The sequence below is a fragment of the Electrophorus electricus genome, chromosome 15 (assembly GCF_013358815.1).
Source record: "Electrophorus electricus isolate fEleEle1 chromosome 15, fEleEle1.pri, whole genome shotgun sequence".
Classification (NCBI taxonomy): domain Eukaryota; kingdom Metazoa; phylum Chordata; class Actinopteri; order Gymnotiformes; family Gymnotidae; genus Electrophorus; species Electrophorus electricus.
The window spans coordinates 10,554,562-10,581,716 of NC_049549.1; the positions used below are offsets into that span (position 1 = coordinate 10,554,562).

General features: G+C 42.5%; 2 protein-coding genes across 4 annotated transcripts in view; both read left to right on the top strand.

The window, feature by feature from the left end:
• The window catches only part of slc8a2b (solute carrier family 8 member 2b), an 80,112-nt gene extending 70,693 nt beyond the window's left edge, over positions 1 to 9,419 (top strand). For 2 of the 3 annotated variants that reach the window (XM_035534139.1, XM_035534138.1), the window contains 7 exons: positions 125 to 501; positions 3,193 to 3,296; positions 3,680 to 3,697; positions 4,724 to 4,896; positions 5,996 to 6,095; positions 6,702 to 6,980; positions 8,418 to 9,419. In XM_035534139.1, the coding sequence (XP_035390032.1) occupies positions 125 to 501; positions 3,193 to 3,296; positions 3,680 to 3,697; positions 4,724 to 4,896; positions 5,996 to 6,095; positions 6,702 to 6,980; positions 8,418 to 8,794 (1,428 nt within the window). In that variant the 3' untranslated portion in view covers positions 8,795 to 9,419. The remainder of the gene's footprint in view (positions 1 to 124; positions 502 to 3,192; positions 3,297 to 3,679; positions 3,698 to 4,723; positions 4,897 to 5,995; positions 6,096 to 6,701; positions 6,981 to 8,417) is intronic. The other variant, XM_035534141.1, reaches the window with a different exon arrangement.
• Positions 9,420 to 18,171: 8,752 nt separating this feature from the next.
• acsl3a (acyl-CoA synthetase long chain family member 3a) overlaps positions 18,172 to 27,155 on the top strand; it is a 28,210-nt gene continuing 19,226 nt past the window's right edge. The window contains exon 1 of the mRNA XM_027025477.2: positions 18,172 to 18,260. The gene's annotated coding sequence lies outside the window, so the exon portion shown is untranslated. The remainder of the gene's footprint in view (positions 18,261 to 27,155) is intronic.

Genomic DNA, 27,155 nt, shown 5'->3' on the forward strand with positions numbered 1-27,155 from the left:
TGACACAGGTGGATTTCTTATAGCCGTATAGTCGGTTTTATTATAGTGGTTGTATGATACCGTATGAATGTTATTTGGCTTAAAAACCAATTCATGTTTATCTCACTCCCTCTCTTGGTGTCAGGTTGGGATAATAGACGACGACATCTTCGAGGAGGACGAGCATTTCTTTGTGCGTCTGCTGAACCTGCGGGTAGGCGATGCAGAAGGCATGTTTGAGAGTGACGAGGCTGGCCAGGGTCCCAAGGGCCGGCTGGTGGAGCCACAGGTGTCCACCGTTACCATCCTGGACGACGACCATGCGGGGATCTTCACATTCAGCGAGCGTGTAATGCGTGTGAGCGAGAGCGTAGGCACAATGGAGGTGAAGGTGGTGCGGAACTCGGGCGCTCGCGGGACTGTCATCCTGCCCTACCACACCGAGCCAGGAACAGCCAGGGGAGGTGGCGTCGACTACGAAGACGCAAGCGGGGAGCTGGAGTTCACTAACGACCAGACTACGTATGTGTGTGGGGGGGTGTGGGTGCCTTTGTGTAGAAAAAGAGTGTTTTTGGTGTGTGTGTGTGTGTGTGTGTGTTTGTGAGTGGTGAGCTTCTCACTTTTTCCATCTCTCCACTGTTTGCCTTACTCTGTAATAAGGACTAAAGCCAGTGTAGCTACCACTGCTGCTACTGCAAAATAACCTTTACTGAAGGACACTAACCCTAGCTTTACTGAATGTACTAAATGACCTCAGGCCTAGCTTCACTCAGTTATAGCTTTACTGAATACTAGCTTTAACTGAATGGTCCTAACCCTATTTATTGAATTACCTTGCATCTATGTTTACTGAATGACTCCGACATTAGCTTTACTGTAATGTGGAGTGATTATGAGGTGGAAGCTTTAGCTGAGAAGATTGAGGTTAATTAAGAGCAGATCCAAAATCATGGTCATAATAACAGTCCAGGGTCAAAGAGATGTAGGATACATGATGATAAAAAAAAATAAAAAAAACACTAAAAGCAAAAGGAAAAATGGACATGCTAACACAGAAAAACACAGAACACTGGCTAGAACAAAACAATGCTAAATCCAAACACAACACAGGCTAGGATAAACACAAGAACCAAGGCTAGGACTACCAGAGGCTTGGAATAATAACAATGTAAAGCAATGTAACATAACAGAGGCTAGTATAACAATGACCAGCAAACTCAAACAGAAAACACATATATACAACAATGTAATGATGGCTAACAAGGCGCAATCAAAACTAATGAAACAGTGAAAACCAAAACAAGGACTGGAATAAGAATGGAAGAAAATGAAACAATGACACAAGACAAAGAAATCATGGAGAAAAGATGCTAGGGAGGGGCCAATACTCACATTTACTGTGTGACCCTAATCTTAGCTGTAATGAATGACATTGACCCTAGCCGTACTAAATGAATGTAATGCTAGCTTTACTGACTGACTCTAATGCTAGCTCTAATGAATGACATTACCCCCGGCCTTACTAAATGACTGTAATGCTAGCCTTACTGACTGACTCTAATGCTAGCTTTAATGAATGGCATTACCCCCAGTCTTATTAAATGACTGTAATGCTAGCCTTACTGACGGACTCTAATGACATTAATGAATGACATTACCCCCAGCCCTACTAAATGACTGTAATGCTAGCTTTACTGACTGACTCTAATGCTAGCTTTAATGAATTACATTACCCCCAGTCTTATTAAATGACTGTAATGCTAGCTTTACTGACTGACACTAACCCTAAAGCTCCAGACTCAAGCCTTATTTGAGACAGAGTATGATTGAAAACTGAGAAATATATGACCACCTGTAAGTAAAGTGTGTGTGTGTATGTGTGTGTGTATGTGTGTGTGTGTGTGTGTGTGTGTGTGTGTGTGTGTGTGTGTGTGTGTGTGTGTGTGTGTGTGTGTGAGAGAGAGAGCGCGAGAGAGAGATTTTCAAAGTACACTTTGCACAGATGCTTCTGTCAGAAACATCCTTTTTCTCTGAGTACCTTGAGTACCTTACTGCGATTTTGACACTGCAATTTCCAAATCTTTTACTACTTTTACTACAGTATACTGCAGTTTCTCACCTGGAATCTTCTGGTGTTGGATTTGAAGAGGAGCCAGAAAAAGACAGGAAAAAAAAACAGACTAATGGGGAATTGGGGCTTGGGGGGATAACTGATATACAGGAAGAAGGCGACAGTCTAGACATACACAACAAAGAAAAAGTACACTCACAAAGGGTGGTCATGCTAATTCTGATTGAACTACAATACTTAATGTACATTGTCATACTGGTGACTACTGCCATAGGAGTTTAGCCAAAATTAAGCTGTGATTAAACTCCTGGTCAATACATATTGCTGTAATAAAGCCCAACAAAGTATAATGTAACAATATAATGTACTCAAATTTGAATTGCTGAACCACATTTGAAAGTACCTGTTCTGACAGCATGGTCTTATTCAAGCATTCCCTTTTAGCATAATCACATGTTGAACTGTCTGGTTTTTGAAGTGAAATGTTTGAAACCCCTGTTCCAGAGAGCACATTTCTAATCTCATCAAATCCTGCCGAACTATCACTGATTTAGTCTACATTTAGCACTCCTACTGTCTCTCTCCAGGGGTGTCCAGGCTCAGTATGTGATAGCGGTGAATGTATGTTATGGAGCATGTGGTTACTACACTTTATACTATAGCAATGTTCCAGTAAAGAAGGCCACATTAAAGACGTGCTGCTGATTAAAATGGCATGATCTTAATGTAGGATTTGTGTGTGTGTGTGTGTGTGTGTGTGTGTGTGTGTGTGTGTGTGTGTGTGTGTGTGTGTGAGCATGCGCATAAGTATGCATAAGGGGGCGCTTATATCACCTAGTGAATTATTTAGTGTGTCTGTGATTAAATATTGAAACAAGCTCTACCTTTCTGAGGCAGTTTTACGGAGTTCTGGTATGTGTGTGTGGGTTTGAAAGGAAGGAGTAGAGTTTGCTTTTGAGGGACTCTGGCTGAAATCAGTGATCACAGGTTCATCACCCTTGAACCCCCACTCTGTGAAGTATCTAAGAAAAATAAATATTAAATAAATGTGTGTCTGTGCGTGCATGCATGTGTGTGTGTGTGTGTGTGTGTGTGTGTGTGTGTGTGTGTGCGCGCGCACGTGCATGTGTACATGTGTTCAGTCAAACTATTCAGGTTAGGATCATTGATGATGAGGAATATGAGAAGCAAGAACATTTCTTCATTGTCCTTGAAGAACCTCGCTGGCTGAAGAGAGGAATCTCAGGTAGGTGTGTGTGTGTGTGTGTGTGTGTGTGTGTGTGTGTGTGTGTGTGTGTGTGTGTGTGTTAGTGTAAGTGTAAGCTTTAGCCAACTCTGACCTACTAGTTCAAATCCTTATCAGACTAAAAGCACAAAATGGAGAAGAATACTGAGGGTCTCATTTCTCTAGGTATATTTATTTGGCATAGTAATCTAGTAGAAATATTTATTCTCTATCTCTCTCTGTCGCTCTTTCTCTCTGTATTTCTTCCTCCTCTGTCTTCCTCTCACTTTTGTAGGCCTAACTATGAATATTTTACATGTATAACGATAACATGCGTCAAGTCAATGCAATGGCCACCATATGAACATGAATAACCGCTCTATGTGCTGGTCTTTCCTCCTCAGCTCTGCTGCTGAATCAAGGTAAGGTTTTCCCTCCTCTCGCTCTGTCTCCCAGTCCTGTCATGCCTTCCTGGCTGTGTGCACCTAGGCCTGGCTCAGAGCGCCTCAGTCCTGGCTGGCCTCCACTAATCAATGCGCTTGCCCTTCCTAATCTGGAAGTGGCCTTCATTCCCTGATTGGTTATTGACATCCCAGTGGCTTTTGCATGGCACTCCTCAACTTTCATCATCCGCAGTTTAAAGGACCTCAGAGAGAGCAGCTTCAGGAGCTATGGAATTTACATTTTTTATCACTTATCTTTATCCGAATGCTTCTGTTTATACTGACCCAATCCATATAGTGTTTCTTCATAGATCGGTGCACGCACGCACGCACGCACGCACACACACACACATGCACACACACACATGCACACTCACACATGCACACACACACGCACACACACACACAGACACACACACACACGCACGCACATGCACACATGCACACTCACACATGCACACAGACACACACACACAGACAGACACACGCACACACATGCACACAGACACACACACAGACACACACGCACGCACACACACACACAGACACACACGCACACACTCACACACACACACACACACACACACTCTCTCTCGTCCATTCTCCCCTCTCTTTTCCCATCTCTCCCTCTCTTTTGTTATTATTATTTCATTCTTATTGCACTTACAATTGTTTTGCAAATCTCATGGTTATTATTAATGTTTTTTACCTTCAGTTTAAAGAAATTGGTACTTACCTGGTGCAAACTGAAATCTCAGAAGCTTCCCAGCAATGTGAAAATGTGGCGTACAATGAAAAATTAAGTTTGCTTTAAATGCATTGTTACGTTAATATAACATATTTGAACAGATGCTCATGCAGAAATCGAAATATCTGCTCAGTATGTTTTTGTCTCTCTTCTCTCTCGCTTTTGCTCTCTCCTTTCTTTCTTGCGCTTTTTCTTCTCTCTCTCTCAAATCCAATATTGTTATTGGCATGAATTGTAATTAACAACTGTTGCCAAAGCAATTAATTCCCCCCCCACGACCCCACCCCCTCCGCCGGCTTCTCCAGAGGACCCGGAGGGACCGCTCAGTACCGAAGAGGAAGAGGCCAGGCGGATCGCTGAGATGGGCAAACCCATTCTGGGGGAACATAGCAGACTGGAGGTGGTCATCGAGGAGTCCTACGAGTTTAAGGTACCTGCGGCCGTTGAACTGGGTCGATCCCCTGGTGTAGTGCATCGGCGTCTTCAGGAGAATCTGAACGTTAACGCCAAGGGAGTCATTTAGGAGGTAACTGATGTCTTTTCCTAAATAAAAAAAAAGGGCCTTTCAGAAACTAAACTATAAAACATCACATGGTGCATTCACTGTACAGATATAGTCTTGGAGGTTCTTTTTTTTTGCATTAAATAAGGATAATAAAGGTCATACACAGCACATTTATGAGAGACACAACCCCATTAACCAAAAGCTCCAATCAGATTTAATTTGATCTAATGAAAGAACCATGGACTCGCAACAAGTGCAGTTTGTTACCCAGAGCGCTCAACCACAAAACCCCACTCAGTTAGAAAGGCTGGCTGCTGACGGCTACTCCTGCCATGGTCATGTGACACACAGCATGGCCAGAGTAAAAGAATAAGCCGGAATGTGTCCTGTAGCACTATTGGAACATGAGCTGCCTTCAGCATTAGAATTTTGTAAGCACACAGAGTAACTGCTGTGAGGGTTTTCATTCGCTTTGGTCCGTGCATGTAACGGGATCTATTTCATTGTCTCTGTTTCTGTAGCAGTAATTAAGACAAACCAAAAGAAAAAAAGAAGGGGGTTTTAACAATGGGGGTAAGCGGAGCTTAGTTTTATTAAGTTCTTTTATCCTTTTGAACATACGACGTGCCAAAATTCGAATCCTTGCCTGTAAGTGTTTCTCTTGGTTTGTCTTTAGCAGGGAAAGTCCTTGAGTTAGCAGCTCAGGGTCTATATGCAGCACACTGTAAGTCTAAACGACAGGCAGCGTGTAAGAGCTCCCGATGACTGCTGTGTTGTGCTTCGCAGCGGCTAGGTTTGAGGTTGGTAATCCCGCTGACAACAGCCCGTCTGAGAAGGCCCACAGAAAACCAGTGGCAGAGAGCGTGCATGGCTGTTGTCCTTTCATATAGTCTTGTGGCGGCGCGCACCAGATAGACCCCCCCCCCCAGCCCTGAGATTGTCCTTGTGTGTTGTTTCTGCAGCATGTTGGGAGTGTGAGAGACAGACAGTGCTAATGAAGACAATTCCTTTATGTCGCTGCTAGAGTACAGTGGATAAGCTGATAAAGAAGACCAATCTGGCCCTGGTAATCGGCACCCACTCCTGGAGAGAACAATTTGTGGAAGCAGTGACAGTGAGTGCAGGTCAGTCTCACGCACGCACACACACACACACACACACACACTCACACACATACACACACACACATTACAGTCTTTTTCTTTCTGTCTCTTCATTTTCTCAGTCTGCCTTTACTTTCATGTGTTCTTGTTGGTGTGCATGTGTGTCTGTGTGTGTGTCTGTGTGTGTGTGTGTCTGTCTGTGTGTGTGCGGTTGTGCGCACGCACATGTGTAAGTATGACATTAGCTTCACACCATTGAAGTTATTAATGAGAGTAAGATTTACTGTAATGACCTTAATTCTCTTTTCAGTCACTCAGTCTGTCAGTGGTCTTAAAATGAGATCTCATTTAATGAGCTAATGAGAATCACTGCATATAAGCCATGGATTGCAGTCTGACAGGCGCTTTAACAATAAGAGTGTAAGAATGTTGTCCTACTATGAGGCAGGGAATCCTAAACAAATAAAGCATATTATCCTGACAAACTTATGGGATTTTAAAGCCATTCTCGATGCTGTTGAGTAATGATGTTACACTGCCCTCTAGTGGGAAGCTTAGATAAGTGAACTTCTTTTGAGGCATAGACGAGTAAGAATGGTCGTGTACAATCGTGTACACAAACATTAGGTGACGGAGACGAGGACGAAGAGGAGGGCCGTGAGGGTCATCCGCCATCCTGCTCCGACTACGTCATGCACTTCCTGACGGTGTTCTGGAAAGTTCTGTTTGCGTGTGTCCCACCCACCGAGTACTGGAACGGTTGGGCGTGTTTCATTGTCTCCATCTCCGTCATCGGGATGCTGACAGCCGTCATCGGAGACCTGGCCTCCCACTTCGGCTGCACCGTGGGCCTGAAGGATACTGTCACTGCTGTGGTGTTCGTGGCTCTGGGGACCTCCATACCTGGTGTGTGTGTGTGTGTGTGTGTGTGTGTATGTGTGTGTGGATGAGTAATGAATTTACATTGGCATCACTATAACAGAATGAATTGAGGCACTCAATAGCTTGATGCCATTTAGAATCTATTTATATCTATTGCTTTTAAGTTTTTTTCTCTCCATTACTTTTCTTCTTTCTTTCATTTATATCTCTCTCCCTTTATCTCAGTTCAGTTAAATTCAAGGTGCTTTACTTGCATTAGAAATAATGATTTATTTATATTGCAATATCTTGGGTTACAGAATTTGGTTGGAAAGGTCAAAGGATAATAAAGTTCTCTCTCTCCTTACACTTATCCTCTCTCTCCCTCCCTGCCTCACTCTCTCCCTCTCCCTCCCTCCCTCACACTCTCTCTCCTTACACTTATCCTCTCTCTCCCTCACTCTCCCTCTCCCTCCCTCCCTCCCTCCCTCCCTCTCACTCTCTCCCTCACTCTCCCTCTCCCTCTCCCTCACTCTCTCCCTCCCTCCCTCCCTCCCTCCCTCTCCCTCTCTCCCTCTCACTCTCTCCCTCTCCCTCTCTCCCTCACACTCTCTCTCCTTACACTTATCCTCTCTCTCCCTCACTCTCCCTCTCCCTCCCTCCCTCACTCTCTCTCTCTCTCTCCCTCCCTCTCTCCCTCCCTCACTCTCCCTCTCTCCTTCACTCTCTCCCTCTCCCTCTCTCCCTCACTCTCTCTCTCCTTACACTTATCCTCTCTCTCCCTCACTCTCCCTCTCCCTCCCTCCCTCCCTCCCTCACTCTCTCTCCCTCTCTCCCTCACACTCTCTCTCCTTACACTTATCCTCTCTCTCCCTCCCTCTCACTCTCTCCCTCCCTCCCTCCCTCCCTCCCTCCCTCACTCTCTCTCTCCTTACACTTATCCTCTCTCCCTCACTCTCCCTCTCCCTCACTCTCTCTCTCCCTCTCCCTCTCTCCTTCACTCTCTCTCCCTCTCTCCTTCACTCTCTCTTCCTCTCCCTCACTCTCTCTCTCCTTACACTTATCCTCTCTCTCTCCCTCACTCTCTCTCCCTCTACCTTATGTCTCTCACGTAATGTTCTAGGTTGACGTCTTTGTCTTTTAGTGTCCATTTTCAATCAGTTCAGTTTTTGAATTTCATTCTAGGGCAAACTAAGACAGCAGTGTGGAATAACAGCAAGGCCGATAGCAGTACTGTAACTGTGTTCAGAAGATTGATGAAGAGTCGTATATTGTTCCATTTTAATTTTTAGTCTGCCATGAATGACTTGATTTTTTTTTTTTAGTTCAATATTCTGTTTTTTTATTATCTTGCTTAGTTGTTGCACATTGTAACTGATAATAAAGATTTTCTCTCTCTCTCTCTCTCTCTCTCTCTCTCTCTCTCTCTCTCTCTCTCTCTCTCTCTCTCCTTCCATGTCTCTCTTCCACTCTCTCCAATAGACACATTTGCTAGTAAAGTGGCTGCCATTCAGGACCAGTACGCCGACGCCTCCATTGGCAACGTGACGGGCAGCAACGCCGTTAACGTGTTCCTGGGCATCGGGGTGGCCTGGTCCGTCGCCGCAGTCTACTGGTGGATTAAGGGCGAGCACTTTCGGGTGGATCCCGGGACGCTGGCCTTCTCCGTCACCCTCTTCACCATCTTCGCCTTCATCTGCATGGCCGTGCTGCTGCTCCGCAGGCGACCATCGGTCGGCGGGGAGCTGGGTGGTCCGCGACTGCCCCGCCTCCTCACCACGCTGCTCTTCCTGGGCCTATGGTTTCTCTACATCCTCTTCTCCAGCCTGGAGGCTTACTGCCACATCGAGGGCTTCTAAATGCTCCCGGAGGGACGGACCCTGGGGGCAGGCCCGCGTAGGACGTATGTGGGCCATGGATATTTACCATTCGTCATATGGATACTTCGGAACTAAACACACAGTCGATTAAGCACAGTCCAGCACAGGCACTGTGGCAGAGATGTTTGGCTACTGAAGTACTGAAGGCAGAATTAGAAACTTCTTTTTTTAAGTACATGCAAGTACTTTAAGTCGAAGGAGAACAGTCTACTCACACAAACACACGTGTGCACACATTAGGTTGATTGCACACCTATAAATGCACAGTCATGGCCGTGTAGAATATGTATAATACCATGCAGTTTTCAGTGAGAATCTCAAGATCAGTGACATAAAAGATACGTGGACAGAAATAAACATGGAGAATATGGAGAAGTAGGTGAGGCGTGAGAGAGAGAGAGAGAGAGAGAGAGAGAGAGAGAGCATTTTAAAGTAAAAAAGAGGTATGGGAGGAATTTTTAAAAGGAAGTACATGGAGGAACTTCAAAGTTTACAAGGTTAAAGCAGGTAGTGAGAAGGCAAATGGCCTGTATACAGATAACAGAAGGAGAGAAAAGGTAGCCTACCTGGTCTCAGTGCACAGAATCATGGGTTTGAATCCCAGCTGATAAAATTCAGAGACAAGGCCCTTATCCCTGCAGTCAGAAGCGTTTAGAAGGAATGTTGTCAGCTGAATGTCATGATTTCAAAAATGAAAAAAGTCATTCTCACTCTTATTTTATGCTGGAGGTGTGGAAAGATATCTTTTTTACTTGTATACAGATATTTCCAACTGGATAAAATTGCTTATTCTTTCCAGCAAAAAAAGGAGACAATTGCTGAGTAAACAAACAACATCTTGAAGAATTCTGAGCTCTTGAGACTAAGGAATAATGGTGGTTCACCACTCACCAGGATGGAAACTGCAGAAACATGTTAACACCGTGGGACATAGATCCAAGCCAGTCTGTGAACCATGGGTCTGTGAACCATGTCTGTGTAAATAGAATCTATGCTTCTAAAGCTCAGAGCACATCAACTCAATGTTCTGCAACCAAACACACACTTTCTGCATTGTCTCATTGTGCCATACCGTTTTGGGAATTATCTAGAATGTTCTATCCGAGTCTTTTTCTTGGATGTTAATTTCCTGAACATTCTAAAGCCAACTAGCAACTTTGGAGAGTGGTGTGTGTGTGTGTGGGGGGGGGGGGGTGTAAATGTTCGTTGCAGGACATTGGGTTGTGCATGCTGAGTTGTACATGTTCTGCTCTCTTTGCATGCAGACCTGAGGAATCTAAACTATGTGGAGTAGAGGACAGAAAGCATGTGGTCTGGTGAGACAGGAAAGCTTTTTTCAGATCGCTTGCATCCTTTTTTAGTGTATCTCAACAAAAAGAAAAACCTTACGAAGTCATGTGATTGAATCACTAAATTCTTCCTGCACCCAACTTCCCTCCACATTGGATTCTTCTTCTCTAACTGACATCACAAAAGTCATTTGGAGCTCGTAGATTAATGCACTCCTCTCTATGACACCTTGATCAGTTCTCATATAAAAGAGCTCCTTCTCTCTCGTCGTTTTTACATATCGTCTTAACTCCATGGTGGTTTCCATGAGACTTCCTTTCCACGGCCTCATACACTGTCACCATCATCTTCTCTCCTGGGCACCTAGTTCTGACGGCCTGCCCTGGGCCGTACTGGCCCAAAAGGGATGTAAATATACTTTTGTGGTTTCATTGATTTACAACCTGCTGTCAGTGATGCAAATCATCATGTAACAATGCTTGGTGACCCATTAAGGCGCCTCTAATTGCTTCTCAAGAATCCATTAAAAATCTAATTATACATGTCTATGTGGAAGGCTGTTGCTCAACATATCTGTGCACGAAGAATTCTTTTCCTAGTCCATCGGACTTCTAATCGCTGTAGCCAGGAAATTTTTCATGAACTAAAAAAATGGCCTTACTGCGTCATTCAGTTGAATAAACTACCATTTAAATTTATCTTCTTACTTCTCAAATTGCATATGACTTTTATAGGGTTTTTGTTCTAATTCCGTGCTACACCAAACATACTGCTGAATTATGGTCAGAATAGCAGGCAGTTAGCCACTTGAATGTTTAACAGCTATTGTTGCTAAACTGATCAATGATGGTTAGTGAGCCTCATTAAATAAGTCAAGCCAATTTTTGATTTCATATTTTAGCATATACATTTGAAACCTGGCACCTTTTAAGCATGATTTAGAATTACAAATTGAGTGTTGATCAGTCCTTTCCAGAACTGCTTTGTGCTCTTCTTGGAACCATGTGGTCTACTAGGTATCAGGATTATTAGTATGTGTATGAAATGAGGATTCAGGGTGGTTTTAACTGTTAGGCCTGATTTTGTTCATGGTGAAATGTAGTTTGTGTCAGAACGTTTGCCTGTGTGTTAGACTAGGCTGTTTTCTCGGGTAGTGTTTTATATGTATGTAAGGCTGGCCTTTTAGCTGTGTGCAGGGTTACCTGTTTACCTGTGCAGTATGTTAGTGTTTTACCTTTAGAGTAGTTGGTAGACATGCATGAAGGAGTAAATTGTGACAGAGATAAAATGGCATGGTTTAACTCTGAAGACATGCATGGGTAGTCATATAATGTTTACAGTGTTCATTTAGTTAAATGGACAATTTAGTGTGCTATATTGCTCTGGACAGCAGACTCTCTGGCTGTAATAACTAAAGACTTCAGCGCACTGGGGCAAGGATATATGTAGGTGATTCCCACCTTACAAAAACTTAACCAATATCATCAGCTGATTTAGAGTCAGCAGTGTCCTATTTATAGTATTTAATTCTTATTCATAAAGTCCTGTGATGGTCACTGAAACTGCAGGTAGGATGCCCCATGATTAAACCTGAGTTTAAAGATAGTATGAATAATGTGCATAATAATAAAACAAACTTTGCTGAGTGTCCTGTTGCATCAGTGCTATCTAACCCTAAACCCTGACTCCAAGTCCTAAACCCTTGCCCTAACCATTAACTATAAACTACATTAACTAAATTAACTATTAACTAAAGCCTAAACTCTAATCTCTAACCATGAAGCCCATTTCTGCTTGTGCCAGGCTGGGTCTTTGAGGAAGTGTAATTCCTTATGATTTCTTAAGCCCATAGCCATGTTGAGGGTATATCTGCATCATAGAGAGAGATAATAGTTTTTGTGATGAAAAAGAAATCATATAGTTAACCTTATGAGCGCTTTAAGTGCCCTTTACCCTTTAAGGGTTTTCTTTTTTAAAGAAGATTGTAATTTTTTTGCTTTTAACCAGTACTCTTTTACTTGATTCGGTAGCATCAGTGTATAAGTAGACAAAAATAATAGTTTTTTTTCAGAAATATAGATGTTTTCCCGGGTGTCACCAGTGATGTCACCAGACAGACGCGTTGGGCCAGATTCATAAACTTGACAATAACTGCTCTACACCAAACACAATGTGCAACCCAGTATTTCGTTCCTATTCATAAAGTTACTGTGTCAACCAATGTCACCTTGCCGCTGTGCTAAATTCACCTGTGCCAAAGGGGAGTGCACAACATAATCAACATATAAACAAGGCTGTGCATATTAAACACCCAGGTCAAGAGACAAATAAATGAATAATTCCATTTGTGAGGCCATTGGTATGCTGAAAACTGCCAGTTACATAAAATGTAATGCATTTGTAACTTTCACCAAGATGGAAACTGGTTGTGACATTTCAGCCTACTCCTAGTTTTGCAGTTGCAAAGTTTTGTCATCTTGCTCCCTCTAAACAGACAAAAATGTGCCTTTTAAATAAATGTGTCCATCAGCTTAACGGGTGCATGTGCAGAATGTTGTTGATGACTTGGATGTGTAACCAAATATCGTTTGAGCAAAGATCAATCCACATTGCATCTTACTGAGACATTGAGTTATTTTTGCAGAGCATTGTTGTATTATGGATCACTAGCATCATTTGCAAATGAGGACAACATGCGGTAGCACAATATATCATGCAAATGGTAGAAAAAACGGCAATCAGTACATTTATGAATGAGTAAACGTGATACCATGGTACTATTTGCTGTTAACATCACGTTTAATCTGGCGGTAGGTTTAATGAATTTGGCCCATGAAGTGTATGCATCGTGTACAAATCCTGGCTAATTATCACTATCCAACAATACCATTTCTGAAATTATCAGCTAAAAATACCTTGAATCAAGCGCTAATTAGATAAAAATGTATTTTTTATTACATTTTGTGGAATCTATTTTGTTGCCTTACAAAGATTTTTGTTTTATTTGTGTAATGAATGAGAAATGTGTTTGTTTTGTGTTAAGCAAACCTGTGTTTATTCCAGGCACAACAGAAATCAATATGTATTGAGAAATAGTTTGACACATTTGCAATATCAAAAAGCCTGTCCCAACTCCTCAACCCTAACCCCACGTTAAATGAGCACTTCACATTTCCCTATTGATAATCCAATCCTGTGGTCAGCTGTTTTAGAGTTTGGTGTAGTGTCGCTGCTTAGAACCACTGGTTAAGCAACTTAAACAGGCACTGCTGAAAATGGGCACATTGGAAGAAGCCTATGGGATCCTGGGATCTACAGTGAGCTATTATTACTGATCAACTGTCTATATTCTTAAAATAACTGCTTTAAGAGCATGTGCAATAAGTCAGAGGGGTAATGGACAATCCGGTTATGAGGATTAATGGAAAAATACCACAAAATCCTGAAGAAAAAAATAATACCAATTTTAAATGAGGACATTAGGTTTTTGAGGCATGTAAACCATGCTGTATCTTGCTAGGTAAGTACAGAATTACCTCCATGTAAATGTATATGCGTATGTTATTACATTGTATTGCACACTAATTGCACTCTCCTGTGTAACAGCCATCATATAGTTTCATTATCACAAATGCATAATTGCAGTGCAACAATCTTTATCAACGTTTGATGTAGTTGGTGCAGTGCACAATAGTATTGGCCGAATTGGCACTAGGGGCATATATAACAAAACTGGACTGATCAAAATGTAGTCCGAAATACAATATTTATTGTGGGATTGTTCAGTAGATGCGGTAATTATTAAGAAAGCGATGTTGCGTTTTCACGTCCTCATTGTCTTTGTTGAACTGGTCAAATACATTTTAGTGACAGTTTAAACTCATCTGAGAAACTGCTCTTCCCCATGGTCTTAGAGGGAGGCATGTTTTTCCACATTCTGCTTTACTGAGTTTACAATAGTCATAATTTATTTCTGCAGAATGTCAGATGTTTACTATTTGTGTCACATGTTTACTCTAGAGGAATTTGTAAACTTTAGAATATGTATTTGTAACATTTCCTTTAGAAACTCAAAAGGTAATTTTAGATAAGGGAACTCAAACTTTACAGAAGTAATGGTTTTGATAAATTTGATATTTAGATACACTTACTATGTTCAAAAAGAAACCATTGTATGCACATTGAACTGAAAACCAAACTGATAATACTCTATTTGTATAATTCTCTCTATCATACTCACAATTTCTTTAGTGTATCTTCAGTCCAGCAACTTTTACTGTTAGTGATTTGTCCATGAATTATTCACTGAAACTTTTTTTTTAAAGCTTTATAGGTGTCATACACTAGAATATATTTTCAAATTGATTATAGGTTCAAATGTTCTGATCTTTTCTAATAACAATGGCTTCGATTAGGAAATTTCTTACACATAGGGCCAACCAAATTCTATTTTGTTAATTAATTTATTGAGAAGAAGCTTATCTAATTGTGAGTTATATTATTAAGTTCCATTTTCCGTCACAACTGTCTTTGTTTTAATTTTGCAATGTTTGTTTTGGTTAAATAAGGGATTTGAGAGCATGGGTCATTGCTGTGTTTAAATGTAAGGCATTAAATGTAATATTCCAGTTCCACTGAGATGGCTGGCATTTGCCATCCATTGAAATGTAAGTTTGCTTGGTAGAGATTTAGATTTATATGCCTCAGATGTGCAAAATGCATGAAGTCCTGTTTGTGTGCATGATCTGTTATCTGTGTTCATGTTTACATTTTAATAGCATTTTTCATTTTGTAACAGTCAATGGTCTTGTTGAACCATTAATTCTTACACTTGCATTCAGATGATTAAAAAAGATAAAATGGAAACAGTTCAAGCTTTCATTACCACCTAAAAATAAACAGAAAACTATGAAAAGTGATTATTTTAGCTTATCGCGCATCCTTGTGTGTTTTCATGGTGCCTCTATGTTGAAATCTGATGTGTCTGTGTCTAAGCCTACATCCCTGTGGTCTTGCAGTCTCTGTGTGTTTGAGGACTTTTGATCTGTGACTCCTTCTCTGCCTGAAATTTTCCTGAGAATAACAGTTTAAAAATGTATACATTTTTAATGAAGGAATAAAAACATAAGGTAATCAGTATTTCAAGAACTTGGCATGATGTGCACTGGGTCGGAACGAAGATTATGATGATGATGATGATGATGATGATGAGGATAATAATAAATAATAATGTAAGGAATTAAATTTACCTTATTGAATGTAATTATAATTTACTTGTTTTAAGCACATCTTGTCTCTGAATATATTCATTAAAACCATATGTATCACAATCATGTCAAGTCTATTTTATTGTCCTGTAATCCCAAAATCACTGATTTACATGTGTGCGGTGTGCCAAACTAGTTGCATACAAGACCTTGGTGCGACCCGAGGCAGAGGCTGTGTACACAAGAACACACACAGTGCAGATAATCTGGAAGTTATTACATGAATAGCAGGATCCAAAGCTACACTGTATGGTCTAACTGGACAAACCAGTAATGCAGCATAACAAAGCCTGCATACCGTTACACCACAGATCCTAAATGTATGCAAAGTTGAACCAACTGGCTGGGCATTGTGCATGTGATTTGCACAGCTATTTCCATATGAGCGCACAGAAGTAAAATATATAGAAAACAGCAAACATAGGAGTCAACCCAGAATTCCCTATAGTGTCTGAATGCTGTCATTCATCTCTTTAGGCACCCTTTAACATCAAAATGCTGTGAACATTGGCAAACCCTGCACTAAACAAACCATCAATAAACTATTCAATCAGTCAGAATGACTGATAAAAAAATGTTATGGATCTTTAAGATGGTGACCTCTTAAAAGAGGAGAATTGGACCTGCCCTTATATATAGATTTTTTTTTTCCGTTTTGTTTTCAGCTCTACACAACAGAGCAAAGCTCATAAGATTGGGAAAAGGCACACAGTAGAATCCTCATAGTCACAGAGAACCACAGGGCGAGAGCTAAGGGTCTGTAGACATCTCTTTCACTCGTCAACATCTGTGTCCCTAAATCTCAGGTTTGCTGAAGACCTTCTTTCCACCGTTCCAGTAGAATAATGTCTTCTGATCAGAGACAAAAGTTTTGTTCAATGTGTACAGTATTATGCAATCAAAAATTGTGTGACCAATCATGTGTATGCTCAAGGGGAAACATACAAATAGGAATACAAATCCAGTTACTGATCAGCTTTCCAGTTGCAGTTATTTGGCCATGTCCATAAATCCAGCTTTGCATATTTTAGCTTACGGCTGTAAAATGGTGTGAGGGTTGGCATGTTCAACTTGTAACAAATGTATTAGTTGAAAATTAAAAGCACATATTTACTTGCTTCTTTTGCATTAGTGAAATGTCATATTGTTACAAGGTGCAATTTATATTTTTGAAACACAAGGTTCATATTTGCAAATGATGATTTAGTCTGAAATGACTAGGTTATGTTATGTTTTATATTTACATAGCTTAGACTTAGAAAATATAGTCAGTTTTTCAACAGAGCTAAGGGATCATGCAAACCTTTACAGTAGGCACTGATGAATTGAAACGCATGCCCTACCTAAGACTTGTCTGTGTGTGTGTGTGTGTGTGTGTGTGTGTGTGTGTGTGTGTGTGTGTGTGTGTGTGTGTGTGTGTGTGTCTGAGTGTGTGTGTGTATGTGTGTGTGTTTGTGTGTGTGTGTGTGTGTGTGTGTGAGTGTGTGTTTGTGTGTGTGTGATTGTGTGTGTCTTGGACCATGCCTTTTGAAGTGGAGGGTCACCTGACTATAATGCTCTCTGACTACTTCTACAGCTGTTCAAGCTGAAAATGCTGAATATTTCCAGCTTTACAACTTAACTCTAAGGTAATGAAGAGCTCTTACCTGGCTGAACAATGTAAAGAAACAGGAAGAACTAAGTAATAAAGAAGTAAATGAATCTCTCTCTCTTTCTGTCTTTTTCGCTGTTTGTCTCTTACCTACTTGCTCTTCTTTTGGTACCATTCTGATCAAGAAAAAAAGAAATCCATAAAGTCTGGATGGATTTGGTTTAGGATTTTATATGGCTTTGTCTGAAAGCAAAAGTAAAGGCATTATCAATAATGTGTGTTATGTTTGGCTAAATATAAATGACCACAGCCTCTGCTGATAATGTAGTGTTTACATCAATTTTCATTAAATTAATATTCAGAATTTTCTCCTTTTTTCTTGTTTTCTCACACTGTTAGTTTGGAATCAGTGATTGCATGTGTCAGTGAATAGACTACACAACTACTATCTGGTAGCACCAAGAAGGGTATTAGAGAGTACCAGCATCACATCTTTATCTAAAACCCACACAAAGAGAAAGAGAGAGAGAGAGCGCACACACAGAAAGAGAGATTTAATAAATTCCTTACACTCACAGAATGCTTTTTTTAACTATTCTGTATTTCTTCAAAATAAAAGCTCCAAAAATGCTTAATTAGAACTGAACTTGTACATATGTAGAGCATGAATAACTTCACTTTGAAAACATGTTTGTCACCCCTAGCTCTTTGTCTGTTTAAAAGGTTGAGAAGCAGAGGCAGGATTATTTTGTTGTGAAACAAATCTGTACCCTTTATTTGGTTCCTAATCTTCACCTCTGCTACTGACCATCCAGGAACGTTTATTCTAACATTTCCTCCGCATTATGGCAAAGCACCTGAGAGCTTATGGTGTGATGTGTGGATGACCTGAGGTTTTGTGCCTCTGTTATAATATTTTGTACACGTTATTTGACTAAATACAGTATGAAGAATAGGTGTGGGTTATTGACAGACTGGCTATGCTTAGTCAGGCAACATAGGAACAGAGTTTCATAGTTACTTCCCCGAGCCCCCTGTGGTCACGCCGGCACACGTCGCCACCGACCCACTGACCGATCGGGAGTAACCTCGAATCACAGCACGGTGACATCAAGTGCCGGCCCCCAGGCACGCGCCACCCATCAGCGTCCAATGAGAAGCGCTGGATTCGCCGCCTCACGCCCACCTGCGAGCGTTTGCCATGACGACGCGCCGGCAACTTCCTGACCTGTGCGCGAGGACATCAGCACGCAATTTGCCACTGACGGAATTCATTCAAGCGGCAGCGCACTAACAGGTGAGTTTGTAGAAATGTATAGACGCGCACTACAAGCTTCTTGGAAAATATTCTTACGTGCAAAGTTTGTATATTTAGTTGCATTATCTGTTTGGAGGTTTTTAACGGAATGTTTTAGGGGTTTTTTTTTTGGAGTTGAGTGGAGAAAAGAGTGTTTCTGTCTTCTAGTGAGAGTAGACTAGATACAAACGAGCGCAAACTCTCGAGCACGTTTTCACCACGAGAATAAATATAAGCCTGCTTTACTGCGCCCTTCTCATCATCATTGCAGTCATCGTCTTATATCTGTGTTAATGTCACGCAGCCTTGAGAGACAGAACTGGTTCCTGATTACGCCTTTTTACGTCAGAGTAGCAGTGGCGCGAGACCGTCTGTCGCTCCAACACACAACCAAACTTTCAGACTTTTGATAAAACTATTCCAACTATGAGCCAATGCACTGATATAGTCACATTTGTTTTCCCGTTTGAAATGAAATCAGATTTTACTACACAGCTCATTCATTGTTATCGAACGTGGTTCTTACGAGCTATTGTTTAGACGCAATGCATAAACTACCCCAACTGGTTTGCATATGAGAGTGCGTTACAGACGCGCACGCACACATGAACGTGCATGCACAGATGTGCTTTTTTGTGTACTGATGGGTTCCCCAGTCTGCCGCACACCTCCTCGTTGTTTTGGGTCGCCTACCGTTTGCTATTGCCAAACCTCTGGCTGACTTACGTTCACTGATAAGCAACATTAAGCTGTAGTCAGCGGTGTTTGCAAGTAGATCATGATTGACTTCATTGATCATCACGACTGCCAAGCCCTTACTGTGTACTATCCTTTATAATGAACTATAAAAGCATGGTTTCTTGGGTTTGGAAGTCTGACGGTGCCTTTATACACTGAGTCATCACTTCATTAGGTTCTGTACACTGGCTCTGTAGCTGTATACAAAGTAAGCTGCCATACCTTTTACACTCAACTTGTAACTTGGAATCCACCATTGCTGACCACACTATTGAATCCTGTAGCAACAGTAGACTGTACTGAAGTTCTGTACTCTGTTAATGTTGTGACATCCTTTACTGGCCTCCTGAGTCACACAGAATTGAACCAATAATAAATGCTTTTTTTTGTGAAAATGTTTGAATTTTGCACAACAGATATATGTGCATTTGTATATGTATACACAAACTATCCAAACATATTTTGCCCTTTTTAGAAATGACATTCATTCACTGAGTGAAATTGTACAGCTAAAGAATAGGTGTACCTAATGAACTGGCATCTGCATACAGTTGGTGATTCCCATAAGGTCAAGAGACTGACTGACAGGCAGGTAGATTTTTCTTCAGTGATTTACCTCTAAAATTATGAAACTGCTGTTTTCAAGTTTAAACTCTCTCTCTCTCTCTCTCTCTCTCTCTCTCTCTCTCTCTCTCTCTTTCTCTCTCTCTCTCTCTCTCTCTCTCTCACTCTTTCTCCTGATGATTGATCCATCTCTACAACAACCAGGGCTTTAATTGTCATTTAAGTGCTCTAGCAATGCCTGTTTGTGGTGACTGTGCTAAAGAACGCTAATACTGTGAGTTCAGCACTAAGAGCGAATACATGCTGTCTCTCTCTCTCTCTCTCTCTCTCTCTCTCTCTCACTCACTCTCTCTCTCTCACTCTCTCAAACACACACAAACACACGCGCATATGCACATACAAACACACACACACACACACACACACACACATGCACACACACATGCACAAATGATAATGATGGGCTCTGCAGCCCACACGTAAGACACAAAGGCTCAGTCATAGAGAGATACACAGAGACACAATGGCAATATTCTCTCTTTCTCCCTAATCACTCTCACTCCCTGTCTCACTCACACTCTCTCTTTTTCAGTAGCGTATGCAGGCGTGCACATTGCTGTACAAAGATTCATTCTTTGCAAACAGGAAGCAAATAATGCATCTTTCCTCCTGCACAGTGATATGGCTATTTCTGAGAAACTATGTAACATTCTGTCACATATTAGTTCTTTCAGATATAGCAGTTTTAACACTTTTAATAAATTGTCAGTTACAGTTGATAAAATTAAATGGGACAACACCCTGATTAACATAAAAAATTTCAACATTTATTCATTTGAATTAATTTGTTAATGATTAATAATTATAATTAAGGCCAATGATGGTGAAAAGACCAAGATTCTTGGACCAAGGAATTGTATCTTTGGTGCTGGGTTGGACAGAGAGCCATAGGCCTTCGTAGGCAGGTCTTTCCAAAGCAAGAGTTTGGATTTCTTACAATGAAATGCCAGTCTTAATCAACATATCCAGACAGTTTGCTCAAAATAAGCCATGCTGAGCAAATGCCATACCTTGTACCAGACTGAAGAGGGGGCCGAACATTCCAGGTGCATGTTGGGGAACAGGGCATGCCTAGCTCATGCATGTTCAATAGTCTTTGGTTTTGCAATGGGGGAAAAGAATTTCTGTAGGACATACGAATATATAGGATCTACCATAAATCAATTAAACAAAGAAAATCATATATTTACTACCAATTTATACTTCCTGGTTTTAGAATGAAGTTTGTAAAACAAATCCTGGAATGGGTAGAGCAATTGGATAATTAACTTAATTATTTTCCTAATTTTTAGAAGTTACGAACTACTAACTTTAATATATTGTCTAATTGGTTCATATAGGATTTCTATTGAACACAACTTGGAGTGATTAAGAGAACTTATTTGTTGATTATTTGATTATTTGTTTACAATGTGCATGAGGTAAGCAACATACAAATGAAGTGATCTGGGTGAATAATTAAAATTAATAAGGAACAAGTAATGAACACAATAATGAAACAATAGACACTTATCAAATAATAGCAGTGAACAAACAATTTGGAGATTATATTACAATAACCATACATTACTGGCTGATTATCATTTGACATCACTGTAGATTAAATAGCAAGTTGTTACTTTGTGAATCTGTGGGAAAGAGAAACATATATGTCTGTTAACTTACTTCTGTGGGATGAGAAAAGTTGTTTGTCCTGGTAAGTGTTTGAGTCCGATTATGGAAATTATGGTCACAGATCCTTGAAGTATAACCAGGCTGGTAAGAGCTTCTTGCATTCCAATCTGTGGGTTTTATGAACCCTAAGTAGGACCAGAAAACCAGACCAGAATGATGAACTAGGCGATTTATGGCTTTTTTGCTCAACATCAAGGCACCAGCGGGGTCCTGGGTCCTGTCCATCGTCCACGGGTGAGAGAAAGCCCACTCTGACCAGGTCAAAGTTTCATCAGGGGAATAATTTGTAGTCTGTCTTCACTACACAGGACAATTTATTACTGCTATCACAACAGTTTAGTCTAATAGGAAAGAGACATAACAGGATGGTGATTCAAATGTTGATTATTTTCTGGTTTCTTATTTGGTAGTGGGCATTCGGCAGGGGTAAATGTAATTAAACTTGTATGGGGGGTAAACCTTTTTGAGGGGACAACCCCACCCTACATGAGCTTTGGGCAGATGAAGTTCATTAGCCTTTGCTGGTAGTCTAGGAGAAGGACTCCCAAGTCAAACCTCCACTGTCTTGCAGCTGTACCCATATGCAGAAGAGTTAGAGGAGTAAACCCTAGCAAAAAGTCAGGAACCAGAATTCAGAAGACAGTTGTTGTTTAAACTTCATGTTAGCAACTTCTGCAGCATCACTGCTTGACACTAACTTCTGCATAAGATGGGAACAACTGCAGAATACTACCTACAACACTGCAATGTCTACCTGTGGGAAGAACATGGTCAAGTCTATCGATTGGTTTGTGGCCTAATCCAACAGATTGTTATCTCTGATCAAAAAGAAAAGGACAGCAATCGCAGCCTTTAAGTCCTCTTCTAGTGAGAAGACCCTGCTGATGCTGCAGGCTTCTCAAAGCAAGATCCAGCAGGCTGGCAGGTGGTGTGCCAATGACTACTGGGTCCAGCTTTGTTCTAAGATCAAACCGGAAAACAATGGGACAAGATCAAGCACGCCATCAGACAACCACAGAACAAGATGGCCTCACTGAAGTGGCCCAAAGGACCAAACAACACAGACAGTTGTCACTGAGAAAGCCCTGAATGACACTGAGACCTTGCCAACCTTGTCTGAAGTTGCTGTAAAGATCTGTAAAGATCTTCCAATGCCTGTAAATGTTGAGGCATTGGAAGCAGCCTCCTCTGGGAAGGCTTTGGGAAAGGACCGTTAGGTACAGTGTTAAATGATAGCATCACACCTTATATTTTCCAGGTAGTTATCTTGAGTGGAGGCCGGCTGTGAGCTGCTGAAAAATGGTCTTTCCCATTTCTTTGTCTGAGAGGCTGGGTGAATATTACCTTCCCAGATTTTGGGTGGGCTGGATGTCAATTTGGAGGATGCACTACCCACCGATGGTGAAGGTGACTCAGTCATTACGCTTCCCTTTCCATAGAGAGGGACTTCTTGACTTGCCTAGCTTGAATTTCATCCTTACTCAGGTGTTCAGCTTGTGAAGTCTTTTCAAGAGCCTAGACATGCATGGTGCAGTTTGCAGCAAGAATGTGATGTCCACATCGAACCTTAAGATTCTTGAAGAACACTGCTCCTTCCCATTACTTCTGTTTACACTGTCGCTGCATCTGCTCTGCCCTCCTCCAATTATCAAGCATTTGTTGGATGTCATTCCAGAGCCTTCAAACCTTCAAGCCTCTTTTGTGTCTACTGTGTATTGAAGCATATGAACTGTACAAAGTAAATAATATTGGTTTAGATTTTTAGGCTTAAAAATGGCAAATAATTATAGTTACATTGCGAGACCCTAAATCAAATTTACATCACAAGCTAGTTGTATAGCATAAATATTACATTTTTATATAAATATCACATTTATATTACATAAATATATCAGTTGATATATCAGCTGTGTATGTTTTGATTGATGGAGCTGGGAAGAAGCAGAATGTTGAAGTAAAAGTGAAACATGTTAGGGGCATATGGCAGTACTACAGTGATTTTGTGTGTTCAGTGCAATAACAGAACAAAGGGTCCTGCGAATACAGTCACAGTTGTGTTTTAGGTTTCTTTTTGGGATGTGGGGGGTGTGAGTGTGCATGTATTTGTGTTTATTTTCTGTTTGATGTTGACACTCCAGTATTCATATTCATCTCAGAGCCAATGTGCTAATATAAAATCAACCGGTATGACTTAACTGACCCTAAGTTAGAATCTGCTGCTATATCAGCGCTCAGATGCTGTGTGAACATCATTAGACAAAAGCAGAAGGAAAGAAAAGGCACTGCTGAAAGGCTGCTGATTTCATACAGCGCATGCTCAGATCCAGCTAGGCTGAACACTTGTACACACCAGAGTGTGAGGTGTGCGTACTGCAGAGTGTGAGGTGTGCGTACTGCAGAGTGTGAGGTGTGCGTACTGCAGAGTGTGAGGTGTGCGTACTGCAGAGTGTGAGGTGTGCGTACTGCAGAGTGTGAGGTGTGCGTACTGCAGAGTGTGAGGTGTGCGTACTGCAGAGTGTGAGGTGTGCGTACTGCAGAGTGTGAGGTGTGCGTACTGCAGAGTGTGAGGTGTGCGTACTGCAGAGTGTGAGGTGTGCGTACTGCAGAGTGTGAGGTGTGCGTACTGCAGAGTGTGAGGTGTGCGTACTGCAGAGTGTGAGGTGTGCGTACTGCAGAGTGTGAGGTGTGCGTACTGCAGAGTGTGAGGTGTGCGTACTGCAGAGTGTGAGGTGTGCGTACTGCAGAGTGTGAGGTGTGCGTACTGCAGAGTGTGAGGTGTGCGTACTGCAGAGTGTGAGGTGTGCGTACTGCAGAGTGTGAGGTGTGCGTACTGCAGAGTGTGAGGTGTGCGTACTGCAGAGTGTGAGGTGTGCGTACTGCAGAGTGTGAGGTGTGCGTACTGCAGAGTGTGAGGTGTGCGTACTGCAGAGTGTGAGGTGTGCGTACTGCAGAGTGTGAGGTGTGCGTACTGCAGAGTGTGAGGTGTGCGTACTGCAGAGTGTGAGGTGTGCGTACTGCAGAGTGTGAGGTGTGCGTACTGCAGAGTGTGAGGTGTGCGTACTGCAGAGTGTGAGGTGTGCGTACTGCAGAGTGTGAGGTGTGCATACTGCAGAGTGTGAGGTGTGCGTACTGCAGAGTGTGAGGTGTGCGTACTGCAGAGTGTGAGGTGTGCATACTGCAGAGTGTGAGGTGTGCATACTGCAGAGTGTGAGGTGTGCATACTGCAGAGTGTGAGGTGTGCGTACTGCAGAGTGTGAGGTGTGCGTACTGCAGAGTGTGAGGTGTGCGTACTGCAGAGTGTGAGGTGTGCGTACTGCAGAGTGTGAGGTGTGCGTACTGCAGAGTGTGAGGTGTGCGTACTGCAGAGTGTGAGGTGTGCGTACTGCAGAGTGTGAGGTGTGCGTACTGCAGAGTGTGAGGTGTGCGTACTGCAGAGTGTGAGGTGTGCGTACTGCAGAGTGTGAGGTGTGCATACTGCAGAGTGTGAGGTGTGCGTACTGCAGAGTGTGAGGTGTGCGTACTGCAGAGTGTGAGGTGTGCGTACTGCAGAGTGTGAGGTGTGCGTACTGCAGAGTGTGAGGTGTGCGTACTGCAGAGTGTGAGGTGTGCGTACTGCAGAGTGTGAGGTGTGCGTACTGCAGAGTGTGAGGTGTGCATACTGCAGAGTGTGAGGTATGTATACTGCAGAGTGTGAGGTATGTATACTGTAGAGTGTGAGGCATGCATACTGCAGAGTGTGAGGTGTGCATACCGTAGAGTGTGAGCTATGTATACTGTAGAGTGTGAAGTATGTATACTATACAGTGTGAGGTATGTATACTGTAGAGTGTGAGGTATGTATACTGTGGAGTGTGAGGTGTGCATACTGCAGTGTGAGGTGTGCATACTGTAGAGTGTGAGGTATGCATACTGCAGAGTGTGAGGTGTGCATACTGTAGAGTGTGAGGTGTGCGTACTGCAGAGTGTGAGGTGTGCATACTGCAGAGTGTGAGGTGTGCATACTGTAGAGTGTGAGGTGTGCATACTGCAGAGTGTGAGGTGTGCATACTGCAGAGTGTGAGGTGTGCATACTGCAGAGTGTGAGGTGTGCGTACTGCAGAGTGTGAGGTGTGCATACTGCAGAGTGTGAGGTGTGCATACTGCAGAGTGTGAGGTGTGCATACTGCAGAGTGTGAGGTGTGCGTACTGCAGAGTGTGAGGTGTGCATACTGCAGAGTGTGAGGTGTGCATACTGCAGAGTGTGAGGTGTGCATACTGCAGAGTGTGAGGTGTGCATACTGTAGAGTGTGAGGTGTGCGTACTGCAGAGTGTGAGGTGTGCATACTGCAGAGTGTGAGGTGTGCATACTGTAGAGTGTGAGGTGTGCGTACTGCAGAGTGTGAGGTGTGCATACTGCAGAGTGTGAGGTGTGCATACTGCAGAGTGTGAGGTGTGCATACTGCAGAGTGTGAGGTGTGCATACTGTAGAGTGTGAGGTGTGCGTACTGCAGAGTGTGAGGTGTGCATACTGCAGAGTGTGAGGTGTGCATACTGCAGAGTGTGAGGTGTGCATACTGTAGAGTGTGAGGTGTGCGTACTGCAGAGTGTGAGGTGTGCATACTGCAGAGTGTGAGGTGTGCATACTGCAGAGTGTGAGGTGTGCATACTGCAGAGTGTAAGCTATGTATACCGTAGAGTGTGAGGTGTGCATACTGCAGAGTGTGAGGTGTGCATACTGTAGAGTGTGAGGTGTGCGTACTGCAGAGTGTGAGGTATGTATACTGTAGAGTGTGAGGTGTGCATACTGCAGAGTGTGAGGTGTGCATACTGCAGAGTGTGAGGTGTGCATACTGTAGAGTGTGAGGTATGTATACTGTAGAGTGTGAGGTGTGCGTACTGTAGAGTGTGAGGTGTGCATACTGCAGAGTGTGAGGTGTGCATACTGCAGAGTGTGAGGTGTGCATACTGCAGAGTGTGAGGTGTGCATACTGTAGAGTGTGAGGTATGTATACTGTAGAGTGTGAGGTGTGCGTACTGTAGAGTGTGAGGTGTGCATACTGCAGAGTGTGAGGTGTGCATACTGCAGAGTGTGAGGTGTGCATACTGTAGAGTGTAAGCTATGTATACCGTAGAGTGTGAGGTGTGCATACTGCAGAGTGTGAGGTGTGCATACTGTAGAGTGTGAGGTGTGCGTACTGCAGAGTGTGAGGTATGTATACTGTAGAGTGTGAGGTGTGCATACTGCAGAGTGTGAGGTGTGCATACTGCAGAGTGTGAGGTGTGCATACTGCAGAGTGTGAGGTGTGCATACTGCAGAGTGTGAGGTGTGCATACTGCAGAGTGTGAGGTGTGCATACTGCAGAGTGTGAGGTGTGCATACTGCAGAGTGTGAGGTGTGCATACTGCAGAGTGTGAGGTGTGCATACTGTAGAGTGTGAGGTATGTATACTGTAGAGTGTGAGGTGTGCGTACTGTAGAGTGTGAGGTGTGCATACTGCAGAGTGTGAGGTGTGCATACTGCAGAGTGTGAGGTGTGCATACTGCAGAGTGTGAGGTGTGCATACTGTAGAGTGTAAGCTATATATACCGTAGAGTGTGAGGTGTGCATACTGCAGAGTGTGAGGTGTGCATACTGTAGAGTGTGAGGTGTGCATACTGCAGAGTGTGAGGTATGTATACTGTAGAGTGTGAGGTGTGCATACTGCAGAGTGTGAGGTGTGCATACTGCAGAGTGTGAGGTGTGCATACTGCAGAGTGTGAGGTGTGCATACTGCAGAGTGTGAGGTGTGCATACTGTAGAGTGTGAGGTGTGCATACTGCAGAGTGTGAGGTGTGCATACTGCAGAGTGTGAGGTGTGCATACTGCAGAGTGTGAGGTAT